General features: G+C 44.6%; 1 protein-coding gene across 2 annotated transcripts in view; it reads left to right on the top strand.

Moving 5' to 3' along the window:
* Window positions 1-15277, top strand: part of Tmem182 (transmembrane protein 182) — a 42383-nt gene extending 27106 nt beyond the window's left edge. For both annotated transcript variants that reach the window (XM_023565836.2, XM_003471601.3), the window contains one exon: window positions 13127-15277. In XM_023565836.2, the coding sequence (XP_023421604.1) occupies window positions 13127-13347 (221 nt within the window). In that variant the 3' untranslated portion in view covers window positions 13348-15277. The remainder of the gene's footprint in view (window positions 1-13126) is intronic.
* Window positions 15278-18771: the final 3494 nt, after the last annotated feature.

Here is an 18771-nt window from a genome sequence, read left to right as displayed (position 1 = left end):
TTGCCATTGTGACCTGTGCTGATAATGTGGACAAGCCACCTCTCTTCTTCCAGGTGGGAATGGGCCGCCATCCCATGGGGCTATGAGGAAAATACGTGTGTTCTGCCCCAGGGCTGTCACCCATGCTGTGCTGGCCTGAACCCAGAACGACGCCTGCAGTTGTCTGTGGAGTAAACTGGGTCCAGTGTCTAATGCGCTCTTTGGTTAGATCTGATGTTTCTGAAGCAAAGGGCCCCGAGTGCTCCCAAACCGCCTGCATTTCAGGGCTCGCCTGGTCATCGCCCATCTGACCCTTTGTGCCTGCTCTGTGCTCAGCTGTGAAGTCAGGAACAGGTGTGGCTTGGGTTCAGAGGGCTGTGGCTGCTTTGTCCATGCCACAAACAAGCCTGGACTCTTTATTTGGACAGATGGCCTTAGAGCAGGGCAGAGCCACATTCCAGATTCCCCTGGGGAGGGGGCAGGGTGTGTACATGGAGAAGGCAGCTCTTTGGCACCAGCAAAAACCTGTTTTGGGGACATTTCATGCTTGGCCAAGGGATGTGGCTGTCACAGCTGTTGGGGGGCAGCCAGAGGTGGCCAATGGTATTTTGCAGCTGGCCAGCAGGCTTGGTGCCAGCTCAGGGGGCAAGTGCTGATCCTAGCCCTGCAGGCCTTTTTCAGGCCAGGCAGGCCAGCGTGTCCTGGAGAGGGTGAGCCCTGGACAGGGCATATGGTGGGTGCCAGCAATGGAGCCTGTGTCTCAGGGAGTCATCATTGCCTCCACTGCCTCGTCAGTCCCTGGGGTTCTTTCAGTGTGGACTCAGGGGGACACAGACCCACAGGCTCACATCTGTATTCTTCTGGGAACTTCAGCTCTGGCTCTCACTGGATACTGAACGTGATCAGAAAAGCTGGATGGGTGTCAGAGTGAGTCGGCGTGGCAGAAGGAGCATTTGGGTTATGTGGAAAAAATCATGGTGTGTGCTGAATCCTGCGAAACACTCTGTGAGGAGCAGCACAGTGTTCTGTGACCCGGGGGCTCCAGGCCAAGCCATCCTAGAGTGTGATGTTGCTCCAGCTCCTTGGGGTAGAAGCACTATGCCATTGTGATCACAACCGGTAGGCTAGGGTGGCCCCAAGCAGGGCTCTGTGGCAACTTCTGAGGAGGACGGTGGCTCACCCAGGTGAAGGAGAATGAGGAGCTTCCCTCTGGCCCTGCCACATCCTCGTTGGCACCTGTGTGTCGAAGATAAGAGTAGACCCTGATCCAGGCACAGGATATGCTCCCAGAAGCAAAGGACACCTCTTGAGTCTTTGTCCTTCGGATGCTCATGGCTGCCTCCTGCACACACTTGTTTGAGGTGTCCAGTTCTGTGGCCCCAGGGTGTGATCTTCTTTCTGAACAGCTGCTTTCTGGGCCTCATAGCTCACCAGTGTCCACAACAGATGCAGTTGGCATGCATTACAAATCCCCCGCCATGCAGGACAGAGCCTGAAACCCAGTGCTCCCAGTATGCTCACTGGATCCCTCCTGCTCTGGTCAAGATCCTCTGCAAGATAGGAATCCTCCTAAAAAAGTGGTTTGCGCCTGTAATCCCAGCACTGGGAGGCAGAGCCAGGAGGATCTCAAGTTCAATTCCCACCTGGCCAATTTAGCAAGCTCTTGTCTCAAAATAACAAAGGGCCTGGGAATGTAGCTCAGTAGAGCATCTTTGGGTTCTATCACCAGTATTGCAAAAAGCAAGTTAAACAAAACAAAATAACAAAATTATTTTTAAAAAAAGGAGCAGTGGATACAAAGAGGTTAAAAATTCTCATCTCTAGCAGGTGAGACTGACTTGGAAGGGGGGGTTAATGGGTGTGTTTTTTTGTTTGTTTGTTTCTTTCAAAATGCAAAAGGATACTGCAATTGGTTTCTAGTAAACAATGATTATTTCTACATGAGACGAGAGAGCTATGGGAGTGAAATAATGCAAGAAAATCCAGTGGACATTGTTCATACGTTTGCTTCCCTTTGGCTGAGCACAAGTGCGTGTGCACTCAGATGCTGGTGCCCTGCCAGGCTCTCACCTTCCTCCTGCTCAGGGCAGGAGTGTGCAGAGGTGGTGGGAGTCCCAGTGGGGAGGGCTGAGGGGGGCGCAGTGGTGGGAGGTTTCGTGAGCCTTCAGCACATGCACATCCTCTGTGCTAGTGCCTCGCTTGCACAAGCATAACACACCTCCCCTGTGTACATGCCTTTCTTGCACATGTGCTTTCCCTGCACACGCACCTCCTTTGTGCCTGCTGCCCTGGGCAGTGCACTGGAGTTGCAGCGGTGAACAGCACCTGCCTGACTGCACCAGGCATGCCAAGAGGTGCAGATCTGGGTATGAGGACTTGGTGGGCCAATGTGGCCTTCCTCATGGCTAGTCCCTCTCAGTGGGCAGGCAGCAGGCTCCCAGGGGAAATCACAGCCCAACTCCTGGCCCGAACCTATGGTTTCCCCAAGTCCAGGGTGCAAGGCTCTGTCTGGTGCACTGGGGAGGGTGCAGGAGGAAAATCTCATCCATAAGGACCAGTCGTTTCCACATCGGCCAGTCAGACATGCTTCCCATGGCGCAGTCCCTTCTGGATGTGAGGAAAGCCCTAGCCGCTGCACCTTTAGGGGCAAGAGGCTGGACAGCACTACCCTGGTATTTCTGCAGTGACTTGCTCTGCACACCAGATGGTGCCTGCCAGTATCACATGGAAGCATCTTTCTGAACAGTCATCTGGACGCTGATCCCAGGACATGGTGGGAAGGCTTCCCTGGAGACTTTAATGCAGGTTTTATCTTATATTAAATGTCAAGTGCCAGAGGACATCACCCCTGCTCGGTGGTGCACAGAGAAAAGCCGTGAAGCCTTTCCATTGCAAAAACACCCTTACTCTTCCGACTCAGGTTCTCTGAGGAAGCTTGATTCTGCTGACACTGCTTTTCAGCTGAAGCATGGACAGCAGGCTCTCAGAGTCCCTTCCCACAGAGGCACACAGATGGAAGGTGACCTGTGACATTAGGGGAGCGGACTAGGCCCTGGGAAGAATCCAGGGGTACTTGGTGGCCTCACTAGGGCAGGAAGGAGAATGAAGCGGATACAGACCTGTGTCTCAGGAGAAAGCCATGCGACACAAAGAAAATTGGGCTGTCCTGAGGCCCAGTCACCATGCTCCCATCCACCCTTGCTGGATACATCCCAGATGGGTCACAACTAAGTTCTGCCCCTTCAAATCTAGGGAGCAAGAGGCCAGCTCAACAATGACCAGCGAAGATTTCCTGGAGACCCTGCGGCTTCAGACTTGAATGCATGTCCTGCATCCCCCAGCCTCCTTTATAAAATTTGCTGTTCTTCTGAGAACCAGGGCTACAGGCCTGGCATTGAATGCTTCAACTCACAGGGGCGTAATTCATCCTTGGTAATTTCAGGAAGTTTTCGGATGTGTAAAACCACGCTGTTTCTGCTGGCCTATAAATAACGCGTCTGGTCTGGAGTTGGGCTCAGCACCTCGGAAGGCAGCCTGAGTTCCCATCTGCTTCACTCTGCTTCTCCCAACTGCGGGCATCGTTACCACCCTCCACGTATGCAGCACGGGAAGGGACCAAATCTCTTTGCAAATATTCCCTTGCACTCCTCCCACACAGTAGCTTTGCTCAGGAATATCTAGTACTGAGGGCTGGGGAATATTGTAAATGTTTTCTTGGCTAAATTTTATAATTTTTATGGGAGTCTTTTTTTCTCCTTTACATTTTCTCCTTTACCATAATGAAGAAATGGAGATAAGGTATTCACCTGAAATATCCACCTAGGCTAAGAGGATGTTCTAGAAAGAATTTCTATTTCCCACAACTCCAGGGCTTCTGTGGAGGGGTGGGACATGGGTTTGCAGGGCTGGATGCTGACAGCAGGAAGTATCCTTCCCCTGAAGGAGCTCAGGTTTGGGCCCATCCCTTCTGTTCACTCTGCTCAGTACTGCAATATGGGGGGCTTGGTGTCACCTGGTCTCAGGGCCCCAGGGGTTGTCCATGGTGCTGATTCCCTGTGTCCTTCCCCAAGACTCAGCCAGGAGGCTCCTTGGTGAGTTGATTCTTCTGCTTCTAGGTCAGCCATGAAATAGCCAGGTCACATGAGGACTGCTGAGGCTCTGGAAGATTTTGGAGAGAGCTTAGCATCTGCTCTGCACCAGCAGACACTTGTGCTGAAGCTTAAAAGTGAGCTACCAGTGCCCCCTGCACTTCTCGGGCATCCTGTGTCCCATCTGGGTGTGGAGTGCAGCCCAGCCTTTCTTTCCTCTAGCTCTTTCGCACTGTGGCATCTGCATTATCTCAGTTTACGGCGGAGGCAACTGTGGTAGGAGGGAGGGACCCAGAAGGTAAGGCTTTCTGGCCCTTAACCTCCAAATTGGGGTTTGGACCGGGCTTGCCTGAGAGCAGGCCTATGCCCTTCAGCCACTCAGTTATTGTGAGTACGAGCTCCTCAGTGTGAAACTCAACTCTGCCTGCAGGTGATAGCCCAGATAGCCCTGGTAGAGGTGTGTAAATCCTCATGAGCATTCTGTTAACAGCTTTCTCAAGAACTGCTGCGGATATAGATTTTAATGCTGCAGATTGTTATGCCAATCTAGGGAAGTCATAAATGTTTGGGAAATCCAGGATGAGATACATTACATCAATTAAATTGACCAGAGAAAAACACGACTCTGGGACATGAAAGGAAAGACACAATTAATGTAGTTGGGAAGAAGCATGGTGAAATGCATCCGCGAGGAATGTGGGGAAGACAGACAGGTGTCACCATGGCACCATTACAGCTGCATAAAGAATTAAGGTTCCCCAAAATTGCAGGAAGATGAGTGGAAAACATGTTTGAGAAAAATGAAGAATAGACAGAGGTCAAGGATGTTGGCCATTATGCAATGGTTATTCTATGATTTCTGAAAGATGTACATGAAACAACGTAAGTTTATCATAACAGAAAACTCTACGGAAAAAAGAACTGATTACTGTAGTGTAAAACACAATCGAAATGATCTTTAAGAATATGTAACTTATTTTCCCAGAAGGGATGTTTCATCTTTAATGAGTGGAGTGATATCCATGAGATAACTTGAACGTGTAGTATCACGTAATGACAAGTGTCATCCTTGAGGACTTCCCTTTCCCCTTCCCATAGATGCAGAAAGACAGGGACACACATTCACCTCTGGGACAGGACTCCAAAGCAAGGCAGCCCGCATCAGGAGCTATGTGCCCTCCAGTGGTGTGACATGTGGGTGCCCTGGAAGCTGAGAAAGGCTACAACTTGTTGAAAGTTCCTAGCTTATTTAAAAGAAGACGTAGGAAAGCAAGTTTGCAAGTACTGTGACATCTTAATGTGCTTATATGTAATTCACTAATGTTCTACACTTTCAAAATACATGCACAAATGAGAGGGTTCTCTCTGCCAGAGCCTGCCCTCAGCCTGGAAGCTTGCCCAAAACACTGTGGATGCCCGCAACTGTACTGACCCCTGGGAGCACTCTTTCCTCATAAATCCATATACCTGTGATAGAGTCTAATTAATAAAGTAGGAATAGTAACAGCTACTGACAAAATAGAATAGTTGGAATGAGAAATAGTCATGTAAGTTATTTAAGAAGTTAGGAATCATTTATGATACTTTCCATTTAATATATTTGAGTCACAGTTGACTTCAGATAACTGGGACCTCAGAAAGCTGACCAGCACAGGGGCCAGCTGTGCCCTGTGATGTAATCTGCGGGTGTCTCTTCTCTGGTGAATGCAAAGCTTGCCTCTCATCACCCTCGTGAGTTTGTGGGCACATTGTGAGTCTATCCCAAGAGGTGAGACCACAGCCTGCGACAACACGGCCAGCACCTGGCCAGTCTGGTGTGTTCCTGTTCATTGTGACCTTTGCTCTTCAGTCTAGAGCTTTCCCCTAAGTATCCAAGGGACATTTCTCCTTCCGAAGCTGTCCCAGGAAAGGCGGGTCCTTGGCTCTGTTTCACAGATGATTCTATTAAACTTCACAAGACCCATTTATGTCATTTTCTGTTTCAAACAATGTAGAGTGAAAGTTTAGGAAAGAAAACAGGACATGAAAGCGACCAGATGCAGACAACCCAGAGCTCCTGGCACTTGAAGAAGTGATCACTGAGTGACCGTTTGGACTTTTGTTTAGAGAGCTGCTAATTGAGGAGGATAATTAAGGAAATCGTAACCATGTCCTATGTGGGACTGAGCGGGGCTGCTTTGGGCTGGTGTTGGAGGCAGGAAGACATCTGTGGCAGGTTATGCCCTGAATCATCACGTCTGAGACACCCAGAGTGATTTATCACCTTGCGTCATCATGGAGCTCCATAAGAAGATTGCATTTTTAAAAAATAAAATCCAAGGAAATGGTAACCCCTCATTTCAAAACTCTCTATGGATAGGTGTTAAAATGTCACAAAGTAAATATGTTGGTAGAAACTTAATTCTTGATATGCAGACCTGGAACTTTCCAAATGTCCATCGGTAGATGAGAGGATGGATGACTGGTATACTGTCATGCAGTGGAGCAGCAGCAGGGACTGCTCACAGGAGGGACAGCTCTGGGTTCTCCACCTCAGAGTGGAGGGAGGCAGCTGCAGAGGACCCCCTGCCCACCATTGGGGTTTCACATCGCGGCATTTGAGGCAAAGCTGAGCCCTCCTGTGAGATGCTGTGGAAGGGGTACAGTACACCTCTCGTTGTGGCTACTTTGGTGCTTACATTCGTCAGAACTCCTGGAACCAGATCCTGGAAATCAGTGCATCTCATACTGTGAAAAAGTCATGTTAACTTGCACAGTCACTGTGGGGCTGTCTTTCGGATGTTCTGCTGCTGGGTGGCTCTGAACCTCGTATGGTTCATGCAGAATGGGCCCATCAGGTGCCGTGACACAGTCATGCGTACCTCCTGTGGCTCAGGCCAGCAAGAGTCAGAAAAAGGAGTGAGCAAAAGAAATAATAAAGTTATAGCGTTTTTAATCATTAATGAAACTTTCAGGCTTAATATGGCATGGTCAAAGACTGGAAATGGGCTGATTTAGTGAGCATTTATATGAAGACCACTGAGGCATTGTCTGTGATACCCCTGGTGGGGATGTGGTCACACACTGTTCAGTGTCCCTGTGCTGATGGGCAGGGGACTGTCCTGAGATCTCTCTTGATGGATCAGAAATGATAGTAAAGCTACCTTGCTTGTCAAGTTTCCTTTTTTTTATGCTTCTGGAGACTCTGGCTAAGACTCTCTGTTCTCCTAAAGCTGTTGGCCCTGACACACCTGCGCACCATGCTTTGATTTTGTCTCTAGAACCCATGCCTCCCGGACTGACCTTGGAGAAGCCAGCTGGTCTGCGACTGCTCCTCAGGATGATTCTCCACTGCTGAGGGTTCACTGTAGGCCTCCTGTGTGACGCCTACTGTCAGCGTCCTGCTCTAAGAGACACTGTGTGACCTTGGTGGACACTCAATAACTACATGTCTCATTTTCCTCCTCTGAAAATATCCTGGGAGTAACCTGATGCTCTCAGCCCCAAATGTTACGATGTTTTCTCCCTAGTTCTCAGTTCAGGCTTTGCAGAATCTGGCTCCATCTCTAGGTGTGTGTGTGTGTGTCTTCCACATAGAGAATAAAAGATTTTTTTTCTGACTCTAAATTTCTTCTCACTCTAAAGTTTCTTTGTAATAATTTTTAAATGGGGTCCAGTGGACTCTTACACCCCTGGAAGATGAAGTGAGTCACCCTGAACTTGTCTACGAGGTGACAACAAGAGGCCAAAGGATCACCTGGGATTTACAGATCTTCCTGGAACCTGGCACCACCACGATTCAAAATAAAGGGCATGTAAAAAGTTTAAGTGTACCTGAAGGTTTCAAGAAAAGCTTATCCTTCTTCAGAAATTCCCAAATACTCTCTCTTTTTAAAGACAACCCCTGAATATGAACTTCTGGGCAAGAATGTGAAAGTTTGACAATTTGCCCATCTTTCTAAAGAATATTTTTATTTCTGAAGTTAATTTTTTTCTCCCTGAGGATGTATTTTCAAGTCTGGTTTTTATAATATGGTACAAAACAAAAAGATCTTTAGTTTCTCCCTCCTCAGTCTGTTTTTGTTTATGTGAAATATTAGGGTGATACTACTTTATTTCTCAGGGTTTGACTTGGCCGAGGGGGAGTTCTTGTGTTTTTTCTCTGACTGTGATTGTTTCTAAATACTTAGCATCAACAGTTGTGTTCTAATGTCCACTTGTGATTATATTTTATATGCCCTTTTTTGGGGGAAAAGAAATGCTTTCCAATTAATTTATGACATGTAAAGGGAAAATGATTTTAACTTTTTAAGATAGTCCATGCAAAATAGTAAGCTTGAATGGGTCTCCTATAGGCTTCTTTTATAGGAAATCAGTGTGTTTTTGTTGCTCAATTTTTTTGTCCCTGGTTTTATGATAACTGTAAACTTACTAGGGCTTTGAGGCCCTATTTTAATTCTTCCTCCAGTGACATATTTCATAAAATTTTTACTGAGCTTCAAAAACACAGCTACCATAAAAATTGATTGTATATAAATTTTCTCTTTCAAAATATATGACCATATTTGAGTATAATGTTATCTTAAAAAACAAATTACCAACCTGAATGTTGGCAGTATTTTCTGTGCCTGCTAAAATCCAGATGGGCAATGGCTTTGAAATGGAACCCGTTTGTTACTGATGCACGTTGTTGTGCATAGTTCTGTGAACAAGAGTCTTAAGACAGCAATGAAGAAGAGTTTCTATGGTGACAGCTCTGTCCTGTTAGAGTCGCTGCAGGTGAAACCCATGTGACCATTCATTACAGTCACGATGCCCACCCAAGGGAGACGTGTTTGTCTGGCGGGCACACGTGCCTCCCTTCTCCCTTCCCTACCTCTGTCCTCCTCAGTATACATGGCTACAGACTTTACCACCCTTGTTCTCAAGCCATTTATTTTGGTCTTCATTTTGTAGTGTCTTCAAATTTACATACAAGCTATATTTTCACGCAGAGACTCTGTTGCAATTTTTTCTAATTGTGCTCTTAATACCTTTTCTAACAAAAGGGTCCAATTCTGGACCATGCTCATGATTACATTTTGTGTGGTTGGCATCGCCACCGATACAGAACAGCACCTTCTTGGACTTTAGTGACCCTGACATGGTTGAAAAGTGTGGTCCTAGGACTTTGTGGACTGGTCTTGAGTCCGGGTTTGCTTGAGATTTCATGACTGGATTTAAATTCTGTACTTTGGGCTGTAGCATCACAGCAGTAAGGCTGTATTCACTCTATCACGCTTTGCCAAGTGACATGTGATGTTTACCTCAGTGATGTTGGCCTCAATCACTTGAACAAGGTGGTGTTTTCTGGTTTTTAGTTTTGCTATAAAATTTTGTGCAAAGAAAGTCTGAGCCTATATACTCAAACTTTGATTCATCCCAATTTCATACTCTAGTTTTAGCATCCATTTTTCTTACTTAAGTGTTACTTAAATGATTACCATGTAGTGATTCTGCCCTTCCTTCTACATTTACAATTTGTTTTCCTACTGTAGGGAAACGAATTCTCTTCTCCCACATAGTTCTTTACTCTCCTGTGTCTGTCACCATGAGCTTCTACTTTGCTCACTAAGCTTTAATGGGACATGATCATTGTTCGTCTGATGATCAGCTTGCCTTGGTTTGGGCTGCAGGAGTGCCTGCTGGCTGGAGGATCTTTGAGCACAACCCTAGTTTCCCCCACAACCAGAGGACCCTGACTCATTGTGAGCTGCAGACCCAGCCTGGATCCGGTGCCTGATGGAGAAGCCACTGCTTCTAATACTTAGAAGCCAAGATCTGGACAACCGGTCAACTCCACCTTCTCGAGGATTGACACTCCAGGCCTTCTCAGGGAACTGAACCTGGAACTGTACGTGGCTCTTCATGGATATTTAAATGAACATGCACACACACTTTCACTTCTATATTTGCTTCTTACCCATCTATCTCTCCACCCGTCATCGATGGACCCATCTGTATCTCTCTAGTGTCTGTCTATTTATTAGACTCCATGAGGTCACACCGACCTGCTCAGTCCCTGTCATCCAGCACAGGGCTCACTCTGGCTTCCCATCCTTTTCACATGTGCAGAGGATTTTCCAGCAGTGAGGCTCACATCCTCAATTGGTCCTAATGGTTTAGTTCCTGTCGTTCTCACTACAGGTAGCAGCTTCCTCTTTGGCCACAGACCTCATGTGGGTCCCCATGATCAATTCTTGCTGCCTTATCAGTCACAGCATTATCTTTGGGTGCAAGAACTTTCTCCGTGTTTGTCAGCTCCTTGGCCCCTCCCACGTTGGTTAATAATTTAATGGGTAGGGAGGCACTGACTGTCTTACCCCAGGTGAGATATAATCATAAGCTGATTTGATACAAATTAAATCGACTGAATCTCCCCTTAATGAACTATAGAGGCAGGAGTGACTACTCTTCAGTGCTTTCCTGATGTAATTTCTTCTCAAGTAACAGGGGTGTCTAAATGGAGGTTAACTCTTCCTTATAAAGAATCATCTACATGATTACTCAGCGTGGCTTTTTCATATTCCAAATTCAGTAATGGGTTTACAACTTTTGGAAAGATGAGGATGAGGCTATTGGTTTTTCACAAAGGCAATTTCTTTTTTTCATGAAGTTATCTGAATGCATGAAATTTACATGATGCAGCGAAGGAAAAAGTATACAAATGAACAGCACAAAGGTTTGCAAGGTGTTCACAGGAGGCAGGGGATGTTATGCAAATGCTTCTGCCATCACTGACTTTAACAAGACCACTGCTTTGCTGTCGTCAACATGGGAAGTATGCCCGCTGGGAACTGCTGGCCAGCTGGTTGTGGCTTCAGTGGTTCGCTGTGCTGTGGCTCCCCTGCTGTTAGATCTGTGTGAGCCTTGCTCTTGCCCCACAGACCACACTGAAGAATGCTTTTATTAGTGAAGTTGCTGTGCTTGTTCTGCACTGTCCCCAGTTAGGAGAAGGCACAATGGCGCTGCCTCACTGTGACACTCTTACGTTCCCTTCCTCTGTCTCTACGTCTTGACTTTTTTAGGATGTTGTCTTACTACTTTCCTCGTTGCTGAGACAAAGTTAGGGACACCCATGATGTAAAAGAAGCGAGGTTTATTTTGGCTCTCGTTTCAGTAGTCTCAGTCCTTGCATAGTCACCTGGTTCCAAGGCAGGACAGCCTGGTACAGGGGCCTGGTGGAGAACAATTGCTCACCTCATGGTAGACAGAAAGCAGAGTCTAGGCGGGAGCCAGAGAGGGACATATAACCTTCTGGGTCAAGCCCTAGAGACCACCTCTTCGGACCAGGCTCCACTTCCTAACAGCATGTCAGCCATAAACCCTTATAATTCAGTCACCTCCCAGAGGTCCTCTAGAATGACAGGAGGCTTTAGGGGACATCTAGGTAAACCATAACAGATGTGATGGCCCAAGAGAGAAGAGATGTCCTTAGGAAAGCAGCAACTTGGATAGCATAAGTTTAATAGATTCCTACCTCTTCAAAGCCACTTCTACCAATATACCTCATGTTCTGTTCCTCTGCTCTTGCTCCTGGAGTTGCATTTGCTTTTCAGATATTATGGCACTTGGGATACGGAGGCTTTGTGTCTTCTGTAGTTTGGACATGGAGTATCCCCCAAGGATTGGGTGTTAAAGGCTTGGTCCCCAGCGCGTGGTGCTGTTGGGATATGGCAGAATCCTTAGGAGCAGGTCCAGTGGAAGAAAGTTAGGTCCCTGGGCCCTTAGATGGGATGTCAGAACCCTGACCTTTTGTCTCTCACTGTCTCTTGCTGCTTTTGGTCTCCAAGGCACCATGAAGTAAGCAATTTTCTACCACATGCTTGCACTACAAGACTCCCAAACAACAGAGCCATGTGACTGTGTACTGAAACCTTGAAAACCATGAGCCAAATCAGTCTTTCCTCCATGTGTTTCTCCTTAGAAGTTCCTCAGGATTATAGACTCAGAGATGGAAAACTAACCCAGTACCTGCGGCTCACTTCTATAGTCCTTGGTGTGCTTGAACTTTTGCACAAAGAACAGGTAGTTCTTATTTTGATTTAGGGCAAATTTGAAGCATTTGGGTTGTGTGGTTTGTGTGAGGAGCCACTAACCAATTCACAGACATGGTGGTCTCTTCCCATGATTACAGTAATACTAACATGGAAAAATTTGCCTCGAGATAGTCTCAAATTTCATGACTCACAGTGGTCTCCTGTCATATCTATTTGTGAAGATCAAGGGTTCAACTTTGAAGTACTTTCTCTAATCTTAGAAGTCCAAGAGTGTTTTTGAACTGGTGGGTTCCAGTTACCTGGGAATTGTTGATAAATCCTGATACTGCCTTCTGGCTAATTTTCTTTCTTTCCTTCCCCCTCTTTCTTTTTGTCTCTTTTTTTCTCATTCTCCTTCCTATTTCCCTCCCTCTCTTCTTCCCTCCCGCTTCCTTTCCTCCCTTCCTTTTCTTTCCCTTAAAGATTCTTGAACTGAAATCTGTGGTTTTATTTCTCCAGGAATATTTTATCATTGATTCTCTTCACACATTCTCTCAAGATACCATGTCCAGATGCTGTGGCCAACACATATCTGTGTTTCAGTTTTACAGGACTGGACATGTTTCTTTGGGTATATGTAGAGTTTCCTTCTCCATCTTTGGTTTATGTCCCCATGCTAATATTTAATGTGAGCTTAGTGAGCTGGGGAGCTTAGCACAAAAGGCAGAAAGACTTGAGTTCAAAATCAGCTCTGTACCAGCTGTGTCCATGTGTACTTAAAACTGGTGCACATGTGTGTATATTTTATGTGTAATAATACATATATCCTTGGTTTATTTAAAATGTTAAAAGGCACAGTGTAAAACAGCCACAAGGTAAGAAACATGAATTTGTGTTAGAATACAACTCCACAGAGCTAGGATCTCTGATTCAGACATCTGACACAGTGCTGGTACACAGTAAGCGCCCGATAACACCTCTCCCTTCAATGCTTGGAAAATTGAAGCTAAGTATGTGTCTTGAAGCACCAGACCCACTAAGTTCTCTCTTGCCCTCTCCCAGGGGTCCTGTTTGTTGCCGTGGTGCTGCTGTTTGTCATCTGGGTCCAGCTGGTGGCTGACTTGGAGAGCTACCGGATCGAGAAGCTGAAGGATTGTCTGGAGTTCACCCCGTCCATGCTCTTCGGCTGGTCTTTCTTCGTGGCCCCGGCAGGGATATTCTTTTCTCTGCTGGCCGGCTTGCTCTTTTTAGTGGTTGGACGGCACATTCAGTTACACCACTAAACAAACTGAGGCCCGCGCATTTTCTAGAAGGATTTTAAAACACAGCCTATTTTTTTTTTAATTTTGTTTTAGAGATATGAGTATGAAATTAGTGGGTATACCTTCCTACTTGGTTTTTGGAATGAAGTCTTGCACCTGTGACGTCCTCTGATGGTTACGTGTTAGAATTTCTCCTGAACCTACATGTTCCCATCTTATCTAAGTGCTATTTCCCCATTTCTCCAGGAAACAGTACCTTAGTTTCTCTTCATGGCACATTTTGGAGTCCAGGCAGGTTGTAAAGGCCCAGTAATACCAGACCATTACTTAAGGCAAATCAAGATATGGTTTAAAGTTGCCTTTTTTGGCATTTGATTCTGCTGTTAATTTAAAAACAAAATCTTGGAGAAAAATTAAGAACGAAAACATGTTGCCTGAGGATTTCTTTTAGTTCTCCTCTACTCACATACCTACCCACAAAGGCATTCAGTGACTCCTGTTAGCAAATGAGTCACCCCTGAAACACAGACAACAGTTATTCTTGTTAGCAGCAATGACAGACGTCTAAGTTAACATGGCCCTCAGTAATAAGCCAAAAACGTGTATTTTATGTTTCCTTACCAACACTAATTTGCTTGCCTATTTCATCCTCTTAATTGTGCATGTTCAAACAAACTTTAAACTACACTTAAAACTGGCAGATCTGTATGCCAAATTTTACATAAAACAAGTATAGATTTTATAAATTTAAAGTGGGTTCATTATATAATGTGATATGGCTGAAAATATGTAAAAATCAAGCACCTCAATTCAGGACATAATTCTAGCTGATATTTTGAAATTCCCATTTAAAAATTATATTAAGGCGTTTGACATGTGAAAATTTCCTGATGAACGGTGCTTTTAAGATTCTCCACCTATGAAGTTTTGAAAGACTTTCATATGAGGGTTAGAATAGTCTTGCTTTTTGAATAGACCATAAAATATTAACTCTCTCCCAAGACTTTATAGGTACTGGTTCTTCTGATCATTTTATGTCTTTAACAATTGGCCTTCAATTGCTTCTTCTTTACAATAGGCATATTAACAATTACAGATCTGCAATTTCCTTTAACCTCCTAGAAGGGAAGATTTTCTTTTTTATCTTTTTGGCAAGGTAAAATAATTCTTTACTGTTCGCTAGCACAGACATGTTACAAGAAATTCCGCTGGCATGAATGGTGATTGAAATCAAGCCCATCTAAGAGATGGAGGTATTTGTGTTCTGGAAGCTTCCATCATGGCAAAGGTTGTTGTCAGTGAAAGAATGACAACTCAGCAGAAGGTACGAGTTTTGTTGGAGGCCCCTCTGTTTCTTTCGAGAGCTGGGGAAAAGGAAAGGCAGAACTCAGAGGCAGAGGTGGACCTCCCAGGGGCTCTGGCAGGAAGGCAGTGGCTTCCTGCCCACCTGTGTCCCCTGGGAAGCTCACCCAAACCTTCTTTAGGAACTTTCTCTTTATCCTGAAGTGGAAGAGGCCCTAGAAGTGACTGCAGAATTCTAAGAACATTTTATTGATTGTTAAGGCTTATTGGTAACAATGAGAAGAAGAATTTTCTAAAAGCTCCAGACTTTAGCTGGATTCTTAAGTCATTTCAGTGATTATCACAAATGTTTTTGTTGTACTTTTCTTTTGTCTTCTTTGGTTTCATTTTTATATTGCTTTATTTACTTTTTTGCTTTTTCAGCTTGATTATCAGAAAAAAATTCTGATAGGTTCTGTTACGCATTTGCACTGTGTTAGGCGGTCATGGCATGCTTATATGTGTTTGATTAGTAGTGATTTTCGTGTCATCTGAAAATGTAATTCCTGTTCTTAGGACATTGGAATGGAACCTTTTCTGGAGTATTTTATGTCATTTCAATTTCATATACAAGTGCTTTGCTTTTAGTAAAGGTTTGAGTATTTATAAATTTGGATGATTACCCTCTGTGTGTTTATCATAGTGCAACTGGCTGATGTGTGTGACACTTTTACACAGATCCACACATTTTGGATTATTTTTTTACAGTTGCAATACATCAGTTGAGTTGCATCTGCTTATTGAGGGGAAGGAATGAGGTGCATTTTGTTTGCTATGTCAACATGTGAACTATATTTAAATTTTGTATAGCTATGAGGTATGATCAAACACGATGAGTGCTGGGATTTTAAAAACAGAGTAAAAGATACGTTACCATTTATCCCCCTCAAAATATCCCACCCTGATGTCAAGCACACCTTTCCCATGATTCCTGGCTCTGTCTGAAGGGATTGTGGGAGACCTCTTTTTTTAGTACCTGTAGTTTTGCTGCCAGGGCGGCCTTGGTACCCTGAATCCATTCAAACTGCTTTCCTAGCATGGTGTTTTGATGCTGAGGAAGAGCTGGAAGTCGCGTGGTACCAGAGCTGGTGAATATGGTGGGGGTGGACACAGTGTCATGTTTTACTAGGTGCCTTTCCTGTGGCTGGCACTCGTCAGCATATTCACCGTAGTTTTTAATCACACCCCTGACGACCTCATGAGGGGACTTCCAGAACTGCTTCAGAAAGCGGCAAGAACGATGGGATCAGTGCATTTGAACTGAGCGAAAGTGTTTTACCCATAACTTGATTTCTATTTCACAAAAGTTACTACCTATGACATAAATGCTACAGATAGTTGGCAAAAAAGCTAGGAAAATTAGCCAGACATGGATCTGCAGGGAGGAGGAATGGTGGGAAAGATCAGTAGGACTGGGGTACAGGAAAAGATATATCCATGGCCAAAATAGCAAATGGGTTTGATTTGGCTGGGACTAAAGCTGAAATAAGAGGTTCATGAAAAAGACACTAAATAGGGAACTAAAATTATATTGGTTGTCTGATGGAATTAAATACATGGAGACATTTTCTGAGAAATGATCACATTGGTGAAAAGATTCCAATAAGAACTTGAGAAGATAGTATCTTAGATATGTTAAAAGTCATGAAGGGTGGGGGAATAGCTTTCATATAGTATACATTTCATGTTGCACCTTTTAGATTACAACAAGCATAGACTAAGCAAAAGAGCCCTTCTGATCAGCAGGGAAAAGAGGAAACAGAAAATGTCCAATGACAGAGTATTTGAACAGAGTTTTGGAACTGGCCATGACAAGTCCCAGGAACTGACTTCAGGACCTTGGGGCTGGGCTGCACCAGGCTGTGGGATGGAATGCATTAGACAAACCTGCTGAGAGGTCTTCTTTGGCTCTTAGGATCACATATCTCACTCCTAGGGAGTAGGTACTGTGCCAAGTGGGTTCTCTGGAGCACCATGCTTATGTCACCTGTGGGAAGGCTTGAGTGGCCTGGAGGAAAGTTATGAACCTGGGTCTGAAGACCTAAACTCTAATATGGTTTTTAGAAAAGGCATTAATAGAAGGCTGGGATTTGCAAAATGGGCTATCTTTGACTATAAAGAATCACATGATAGGCCTAATCAATTTGTAACAGGTGTTAGGGTTCTGTAGACAATAAGAATGTGGCCCCAGAATGGAGTCAGGAGGCTCAAACTGGAGCCTACTGGGTCAGGACCCTTCAAGGGTCTTACAAAAGCACCTACCAGGAGGCCTGTCAGTGTTTGGGACCTCCCGGAGCATAATCAGGAAAGACGTGGACTGAGGAGCACATGAGCCCCACATGGGCACTGCATAAACAAGGTGTGGGTTGGATCCTGAGAAATACGTGAACTCCTGTGGGGTGGAGAGTGTGTTACACAGTGCCCGGGCTTCCTGCTCATAAAACTTCTAGACAAAGAGCCTTCATGAGTGTCCTGCTCAGATGCCTTCCCAGTTAACAGGGAGCTTTATTCCCTTGCCTCAACAGCTTGTAAATAAATTTGGTTACACCCTACCTCTGCGTGTTGTTTCATTCTTTTTTTGGTACCAAGAATCGAACTCACAACCTCACACTTTCTGGGCAGGCGCTGTGCCAGTAAGTTGTATCCCTGGCTATCATTCTTCATCATCCTGGGACCTGACCCTGGTGTTCTGGTAACAAATCTATTTAATTCAGTCACTTATCTAAATTACATAGATAATTCGATATATACATAAATAAATTGTACATGTAAATGTATATTTATAAATACACATTACATGTAATTCAATCGATTACAGTGACTGAATGAGAGTGAGTTTTGGGTTCTCCTCGTTCAAAGGGAATGACAGTGGACTCATCAAGCAGCAGAGGGTCTGCACTGCTCTGCAGAGCTGTCGTGGCCAGAGCATTGGCTTCCATCTCTGATGCTGAGCACCATGTGACCACCTCTGGCAAGAGGGGCCTCCCCAGGATAGAATAAGTGCGTACCCACCACAGATTTTAATATTCTCACACTCTGGGACCCCAGGAGTTACTGTGACAGAATTCACTGAAAATGTAGGTTGATTTTTCCTTTTTGTGGGAATTCTTTTATTTCTTTCAGTAGCATTTCTCTTTCCATTCTCAAAAGAGAATGTCACTGTGAAAAAGTTCACCAATGCTTGCAGGTAGTATTGGTATTAAAAACTTTCTAAGCAAATAGGTATTAAACAATATAGCTTAAATGTGGCATACCAGGGTCATGCTTATGTCTTCATACATTAGCACAGCATGCATAAGGTACAATAGGAAATATAGATATAGGTTTTTGGCTCCAAAAATGCCTGTTTATACACACAGACACATCTGTAGATGAATATATATGGGTCTAGGTAAAGCTGTACATACATTTGATTGTGTATGTAAACACATATATATGTCTGAATACACACACAAATATATAACATGTATATTTATAAATTTAAACACTATAATAGTACATGTTTCATTATAAGAAATGCTACCCTGCATGGTCTTTTATGTGCATCCATGTGTTTATATGTCTCAGGCATTTCTGAGCTCGTAGGTTTTGCTGAAATGGAGGGCTCACTCATCTTTGTGTTGTTGCTTGCCTATCCTGGTGGTGAGTGGGGAAAGGGTTCCCAGAACCCTGTCAATGGCTCTGTTCTTGGATCTAGAGGATATGTGGGCAATGTATCCATCCTATTTCTGTGTAAGTGCCCAGTGGTAATGGCTATGTGCTTGAATATCCTCTGTGTACCACCTAGCAATTGTTAGATCTTGATAAATATTGGTATAGTAGTTATACTTATTTTTTAGAAGAGAATTTCTTTCTAGCTCCTTGGAAGACTGAGACAGGAAGATTGCAAGTTTGAGGTCAGCCAGGGGTACATGGCAAGTCTGTCTCAAAATAAAATAATAAAAAGGACTTGGAATGTAGTGTGGAGTGTTAGTTACTTTTTCATGGCTGAGACACAATTCCCAACAACCACAAATTAAGGGAGGAAAGATTTATTTGGCACACTGTGGAGGTTTCAGTCCACAGGCAGCTGGCTCCAAGGCAGCGTGGTGCAGTTTACAGGCA

This window comes from Cavia porcellus, unplaced genomic scaffold (assembly GCF_034190915.1).
Source record: "Cavia porcellus strain 051 isolate PalLab524CR breed Dunkin Hartley unplaced genomic scaffold, mCavPor4.1 scaffold_18, whole genome shotgun sequence".
Lineage (NCBI taxonomy): Eukaryota > Metazoa > Chordata > Mammalia > Rodentia > Caviidae > Cavia > Cavia porcellus.
This window is presented reverse-complemented; position numbering and strand designations above follow the sequence as displayed.